The sequence below is a fragment of the Caretta caretta genome, chromosome 27, assembly GCF_965140235.1.
Source record: "Caretta caretta isolate rCarCar2 chromosome 27, rCarCar1.hap1, whole genome shotgun sequence".
Lineage (NCBI taxonomy): Eukaryota > Metazoa > Chordata > Testudines > Cheloniidae > Caretta > Caretta caretta.
In genome coordinates this window covers 10,335,001-10,342,857 of record NC_134232.1, presented here as the reverse complement: position 1 = coordinate 10,342,857, position 7,857 = coordinate 10,335,001, and the positions used below count along the sequence as shown (strand labels likewise).

The following is a 7,857-nucleotide window of genomic DNA, read 5'->3' as shown; positions in this document are numbered from 1 at the left end:
TTTGAACTCTTGTTAAAAGTCAGGACTGTAACGTCACTCTACATTAGCCAAAATGAATTTGTCATGCAAATTTCAGGGTAAGTTTTCAAATTATGCTGCAGGGATTCAGCTGTGCAGTTCCAGCTGATATTATTTGGAGTTGTGCAGCTGAAATTCAATGCAGGGAATTTTCCCCTTAATAGGGCTGATGTTCAATGGAATAGAGAAGACATCACACAGGAATTCTTCTTACAAAAGAATTTTTCATTAAACAAAACAAGAGTTGGCAGTAAGCAGACACTGCCAAAGGGAGTAGATATACATCGAGTTCCGGTTCAACAGTTTCACATCAAGACACCCATAAACTCCTGACATTTTTTTTTTTAAGGCAAATGTTATTGGTCACACATTGCTGTTTCATGCTCTGGAAGCTGTATAACTGGAGGCAATCACCAATCAGTATATTTGAAAAGAAACAACAAAATGTTTCTGTCAGTTCCTGATGAACAGATTGTCTACAGGAGTGAGCATCTCCCAGACTTCAGGAGGCAAAACAGTGCCGTCATTCTGCTCAGTCCCTGTAAGGAAGGAAATATAACACCACGCACATTGAATAGGTGGACTAAGATACATTCTTCCTAGCACTTTTCATAGAAGTTCTAACATTACATATTATAGGAGAAGTGAAGAAGGCAGCGTGAGTAGGCAGCAGCCTCATTGTCAACATTCGCCTTTCAGACTAGCTACAGTTCAGACCAAGAAAACAGATCAGCTTCGAGTCAGATATCACACTGCATAATGCCAGTTAGGGACCGATTCTGCACCCTCACCCCCCGGCCACTATACACTTCTCCAGCAGTGCATAGGGGCCAGACAGAAGCCTCAAGTGTTGGGAGAATTGCTTGGGTACAGGAGCTATATCAGGCTAATATCTGAGGCCTTATATACCCCTCTCACAGCCCTCAGAGAAAGGTGGAGTAGTGTAGCTCTCAGTGCTATGGAGGATTCTGTTGTGTAATCCATAGACAGCCCTGGGGAAGTTACTGTAAATTATGCTGTGGGCTGTACTCACTGCGGTAGCAACCTCAAATCTGCCCTCTGTCTCTCCCTGGCTTGCATCTTCTCTGTTGTGCCTCCCTGTCCCAGATCACTGCATGAGTTCATTGCTATTCCTATATGCAAATTTATGCCAGAAACTGACAATACTAGTAGATTACACCTATTTCATTCTGAAGGATCCCAAAGTGCTAAGCATATAGTCATTAGTCACCCAACAATAAAAGGCAGCAAGCTTTCTACAGTAGCAACAGTATCCAATAATCTTTAGGTAGGGAAGTGAAGAAGAATTTATCCAGGAATAAACTCAGCAGGAATCTAGGAAGGCAGAATGTAATCACCCAGCATGAAAGGAGACTTGATTTAGCACCCCCTGGTGTTACAAAAAGTGTCATGGGATTTTAATTGAGCCTATGTGTTCCAGGCTTTGGTGTTACATATTATCAAAAGATGCTGGGTAAAATTTTCAGGAGCGCCTCACAGCCAGATTTTTAGAGGTATATAGTCACTTAAAGATGCCTATAGGTGCCTAGCAGGATTTTCCTAAAGGTCCTAGGTGTTTTTTAAAATCCTAGTAGGTGTCTACCTGCATATTCAGGCATCTAAATTCCTTTAAAAATCTGTCCCTAAGTGAGTTAGGAGACTAATTCCTATTTTCAAAAGTGACTTTGGCACTTAAAATTCAGATCCTCAACTATTTAAACACCTAGCTCCCACTGATTTTTAGATTGATTTCAGTGGGAGTTAGGTGCCTATATACCTTCGAGGACCTGGGCCTTAGTCTTTCAATGAAATTGCAGCTCTTGAGTACCTAAGTCACTTTTGAAAATGGCACTTAGGCACTTTTGAAAATTTTACCCAATACCATTAAGCACAGAACACTTGAGCATCAAGTTGAGAGACTGATACAATGATTATTCAGAGGAAAGAATATCACTGACCGAGTCATGTGACTAACATGATTTCCTGCAGTAACCTGATCTCACGTCTGAAAACTGACCAGGTCCACTTAAACAGCATAATTTCACACTGCAATTTATCCCTCACTAATCAATGTCCATTAATGGAAAAGTATTCCCTGAAGCAGGCCAGAATGCTACTGGCTTCTACAATATTATAGCAGAGTGATTCTACCCATTACCTGCCCGTCGGAATATCCCCTGAAGTTAGGGTATTGCTTTTCCTAGGTCGCGGGTCCACTCGACCTGGGGTGGAGATCACCAAAAGGTCTTGAAGGCTGAACTGGGGACAATTTGTTTTTTGGAATACTGTTTGGGCACTCTGAAGTTTCGTTTGTCTCTTGTCTGTGGAGTTTCTGCTACTCAGATGGATTCTCCTGGAGTGGAAAGCACTTTCTGTGTAAACAAAAGTCAGATTTATATTCTGCAATCAATTTGCACCCCAGACCTCTTTTCCTAAAGTCCATGTCTATGTATCTGAATCTGAGATACAAAGGGAGAAGAGATAGAGGGACAGAGAGTAAGAATACTGTAGGGGCAGATCTGCTGTATTCTTACACTTCGACTTGCGGGTATGCTAAGATTTCCTCTTGTGTTGCAATAATGTACGTTTGAGGCACACTGGGACTATCACCCTGTGTTTCCCCAGAGATGCACTAGGCACTTAGATGATATGATACAAATGTACTCCATGAAGATAACACTCACGTGGTCTATTGATGAGATGAGGGTGGTGGCGAAAAGGGAATATTATGGCCTTCTCTCCCGGTGCGAAACTGAGTTTGCTGAAGAATTCTGACAAGATAGGTTTCTTGTCTATTTCAGGCTCTAACAAGTTTTTGTGTGATCTATGGACTTTTGAGTATGAGGCCAAGTTCTCCCTGACATGGGGCTGGTGTTGCTTTCTCTGGCATCCAAATGGCACCAAAATCTGAGTGACTGTGCTTTCACAGTAAACCACGCCAGTTGCTGTTGTGATTGCAGCCCGAGGCTGAGCCAATATTGGGAAAGGCTTTGAAGAGGAATGAATTGGATTATCAGATACCCTGGAACAATCCACTGGTGTTTGGAGCTGGAGGGGAAAATCAGAAAGATCAAGTTAATGAGGGGCAAGAGTCAGACTTAGCCCGATGGTACCTAGGACCAAAACTTTTCTAGTGGCCCCAGCAGTTTCTACTGGATTTGAAATTTGATTATTATTTAAAAAACTAAAGGCCGGATTCTCTTTTATGCTAATGCCCCCTTTACATTACTGTAGTGGAGTTTAGGAGCTACAAAGGGGGCAGAAACAACCGCAGAGAAATACCCCAGTTTATGGGGTTCCCAGGCCAGTGCAGAGCTGTCTCTATAGGAGAGAGGCAGTGAAGTGGGCACACTGGAGGAGGGAGGGGACAGTCTTAGCATACTGTTCTCCAGATATTATCACCTCTCACAGGGCCCATTTGGGGCTGCTGCAGCCAGAGCATAGGTTGGAGAATCCTTGAGGCTGCTATATTTATGCGGGAGGTTAGGCAGGCCAACAGCTGCTCCAAGATTCAACTGGGGAGCGTACTGCCTTAAAGTCATGTTTGCACCCACTTCCATTCCTTTGTGAAGCATAGGTTTGGAGAAACAGAGATTCAAGGTCTAAATTTTTAGCCCTTATGACTGAGGAGATAACTTCCAGCTTATGTAATGTAGCATTGTCTGAATGAAATGTCTTCAGAAAAACAGAAGAAAAATTAGTAAATTGTAAACTATCCCATTAACCTCAGCGGTGCTCCCTTGCTCATGAAGCTATATGCCGGACACCTTGACAGCACCAAGGAATGATTCAACGACCATGTCAGCAGGTGCAGAATGACAGTTGAATATAATTTTGGAAGAAAAATTAGTAAACTGTAAAAACTATCCCATTAACCTCAATGGGGTGCTGACTTTGCACTCTAATGATAATTTAAATGTCAACATTAATCATTTCACTGCTGCTGATTTTAGGAGCAACACCTAGCTATTCTGAGATTGTGGGAGGATCTGGCTTGCACACTACCACCACATTTTTTGTCCTGCTCTGACATCTGACTTATCTGATCATTGCTGACAAGGACTGATTTTGTAGCTACTGTGTAATCAGAATGGGCGGTATATTGATCCTGTTGTTTAACATAATAGAGTAGTTTCCATTAGAATTATACCCTTTGTAGAATAACAGAATTATAGAAATGTAGGGCTGGAAGGGACCTCAAGAGGTCATCAAGTCCAGCCCCTTGCACTTAGGCAAGACCAAGTAAATCTAAACCTCCTCAGACAGACGTTTGCCCAACCAGTTCTTTACAAACTCCAGTGATGGGCATTCCATAACCTCCCTTGGAAGTCTATTAAATAATTTAACTCTCTTTATAGTTAGCAAGTTTTTCATAATATTTCATTTAAATCCACCTTGCTGCAGATTAAGTCCATTACTACTTGTCCTAGCGTCAGTAGACTTGGAAAATAGTTGATCACCATCCTCTTTATAACAGCCCTTAACATATTTGAAGACTGTTATCAGATCCCTCTTCAATCTTCTTTTCTCAAGGCTAAACAAGCCCAGGTTTTTTAACTTTTCCTCATAGGTCAGGCTTTCTAAACCTTTTATCATTTTTGTTGCTCTCCTCAGGACTCTCTCCAATTTGTGTACCTCTTTCTCAAAGTATGGTGCCCAGAATTGGACATAGTACTTCAGTTGAAGGTTCATCAGTGCCAACTATAGTGGAACAATTACCTCTCATGTCTTACATACAACACTCCAGTTAATACACCCATAGTGATATCAGCCTTTCTCAACTGCATCATATTGTTGGTTCGTATTCAACATGTGATCCACTATAACCCCTACATCCTTTTCTGCAGTACCACCACCAAGCCAGTTATTCCCCATTTAGTAGCTGTGCATTTGATTTTTCATTTCTAAGTATAGTACTTTGCACTTTATTGAATTTCATCTTGTTGATTTCAGACATTTCTCCAATTTATCAAGGTCATTTTAAATTCTAATCCTGTCCTCTAAAGTGCTGGCAACCCCTCTCATCTTGTTATCATCTGCAGATTTTATAGGCATACTCTTTACTCCATTATCCAAGCCATTAATGAAAATACTGAACAGTACTGGACCCAGGACTACTCCTGCAGGGTCCCACTAGATAACAACCTCCCAGTTTGACAGCAAACCGTTGATATCTTCTCTTGGAATACAGTCTTTCAACAAGTTGTGCACCCACCATTTAGTAATTTAATCTGGACCATATTTCCCTAGTTTGCTTATGAGAACGTTGGATGTGATCATGTCAAAAGCCTTACTAAAATTAAGATATATCATGTCTACTGCTTCTCCCTTATCCACTATGCCAGTAACTCTGTCAAAGCAAATTAGATTGGTTTGGAATGATTTGTTCTTGACAAATTCATGTTGACGCTATTCCTTATACCATTATTATCCTCTACGTGCTTGCAAATTGAATGTTTAATAATTTGTTCCGGTATCATTCGGGTATCAAAGTTAGGCTGACTGGTCTATAATTCCCTGGGTCCTCTTTATTCCCCTTTTTAAAGGTAGGTACTATGTTTGCCCTGCTCCAATCCTCCGGGATCTCATCCATCCTCCGTGATTTCTCAAAGATAATTGCTAATGGTTCTGATATTGCTTAAACTTGTTCCTTAAGTACCATATGATGACTTTCATCAGGATCTGCTGACTTGAATATATCTAATTTACCTAAATATTCTTTAATCTGTTCTTTCCCTGTTTTGGCAGTCCTTCTCCCCTGTTAATATTAATTGTGTTGAGCATATGCTAGCATTAAACTCTTCAGTGAGCCTGAAGCAAAGTAGGCAACAGACAGTTTGTAGGCTGGCTCTGGGGCCCACATTAAGTGTCATTTCCAGTCTGAGATGGATGTTTGAATGGACTGGAGATAGAAATATAGGCAAACTACTACAAATATATACTTACTAGTGTTCTGCTACTTACTATTAATCTTATGTTCATATCTGCTGCAGAGTGATGACCATGTACTGTGTGGTCCCTCAGGTCAGGGTTGGAGCTGTACTGGTCCGGGGCACTAGTTGAGTTCTGCACTATCAAGTTTGGCATGGAGCTGTAGTGCTGTACTGCTTGTTTTTCACGTGCATCTGAATACTCGTGAGTTTTGGTGTGCTCTTTTTGTGGGATGCTTGATTCCCCGTTAACTATTTCTTTCTTTGTTTCTTTTTCACCTGAGAAACTCTGACGCAGAAGAGGAGTGCCAGGTCCTGACTCTGAACAAAGATAATGCTGAGAATGGAAAAAAATAAATTAAATCTCATATGAATAAAAAGCAATGCTGTTGCCAGAAGAAGAGCTGGGGCCAGTTTCTCTGGTGTAAACAGCACGAAAGGGCCATATTCTGGTTGTAAATGGCCAGTGGAGAATTTCCCTTGTGGAGGGGAAATCTCCATTTGTATAAACCTAGGGGAGGCATGTCCAGTGCCACATGACCCCTCACCAATCTGGTATAGGGGGACTGCTGAGGGAAGGAGGAAACATTTTGGTAGTGTGGCACAGGAGAGCTCCACTGCACCAATCCTCTACTGGCATAAGGTCCTTTAGAGATTTTATGCCAGAAATAAAGTTAGAAAAACACACTAATTGATGCTGTAACTGGATCCCTGGTGGACCACCTCTGTGTCGGGCTGACCTCAGATAGGGGAGAAATGAGCACCAGTTATCTTGTCTTCAGCAGTGTTTTTAGAAAACACTTCTGATGTCTGACAAAAGGTGACAACCAGATCTAGGCGATGATATTTGCTTATAAGATGCACATATTTGCCTACATGAAAAGTCTGTAGATGATTAGCCTAGGGTCCCTCACCTGCATGAGTGGAGAAAATTGAAAGTTTGTGAACACCAGTGGAGTCTTTTTATATATAATATGCCCATCACCATTATTATCCCATCTCATTAGTTTTCTTGTGGATGTTCTATTTCTGACCTTCAAACTTCTATTTCCCATGCCCCAAGAAGTAGGAGAATTAGTGAAAAATCAACTGAATCTTCCCCTTGCATTATACCTGTCTTAATCCTTGTGCTGTAGCTGTCCTGCTCACTAACTTCTGTTTGAAAGTCTTTATCTTCTCAGACCCAGACTCCCCCAGCAGCTCTATCTTCTTCTCTCGCAAATGGGCTGTTTTCTGCTCGTGCTTCATTCGCAGCTCCTGTAGCTGCAGCCTGTAGATAGAGATACAAATGGGTCCTAACAGGTCTAAAATAGTTCTGATGATACAAGTCCCACGGACTGGATCTTGGCTACAAATTCGGCCTTATATGGAACAAGTCTGGCCAGATCTCGAGGCAACATGATTCAGAGTATTGAGCTCTGCGCTGAACTCAGGAACTCTGGAATTCTAATCCTGGCTTTGACATGGATTTGTGAGCAAGTCACTTAACCTTTGTGTGTCCATTTCACCACCTGTCAGATTAGGATTGATAATGCTCATTTACCTATCTGACAGGGCCATCTCAAAGAACCATCAGTTAATGTAAAGTGCTATGTAAGTGATGGCTATTATTATTTAACATGAATTCAGAATGCATCCTCCACCCTACCTAATGAAAACTGAGCTGGAAATCCTCCTTACCTAGCATGTTCTTCTCGTGCCCTGGAAGCTGCAGTCTCCTGAAAGAGTGAATTGTTGTGCTGGAAAAACTTATCATATTTGTCCAAATCAGATTTGGGGTAAATTCTGCGAAAGCCACCTAGGTTTTTCTCCTCATATTTCTCAGCTTGTTTCAACCAAGTGGCTTGGCAGTTTCTATACTTCTCAGCCCTGAAAAAAAAAATTCAGGTATAACCATTAACAAATCATG

General features: G+C 41.5%; 1 protein-coding gene across 2 annotated transcripts in view; it reads right to left on the bottom strand.

Annotated features, from left to right (window-relative positions):
- Window positions 1-260: 260 nt before the first annotated feature.
- TTLL6 (tubulin tyrosine ligase like 6) overlaps window positions 261-7,857 on the bottom strand; it is a 24,324-nt gene continuing 16,727 nt past the window's right edge. For both annotated transcript variants that reach the window (XM_048830383.2, XM_075123625.1), the window contains 6 exons: window positions 7,629-7,817; window positions 7,062-7,218; window positions 5,983-6,285; window positions 2,703-3,066; window positions 2,177-2,390; window positions 261-557 (listed from right to left, as the gene is read on the bottom strand). In XM_048830383.2, the coding sequence (XP_048686340.1) occupies window positions 551-557; window positions 2,177-2,390; window positions 2,703-3,066; window positions 5,983-6,285; window positions 7,062-7,218; window positions 7,629-7,817 (1,234 nt within the window). In that variant the 3' untranslated portion in view covers window positions 261-550. The remainder of the gene's footprint in view (window positions 558-2,176; window positions 2,391-2,702; window positions 3,067-5,982; window positions 6,286-7,061; window positions 7,219-7,628; window positions 7,818-7,857) is intronic.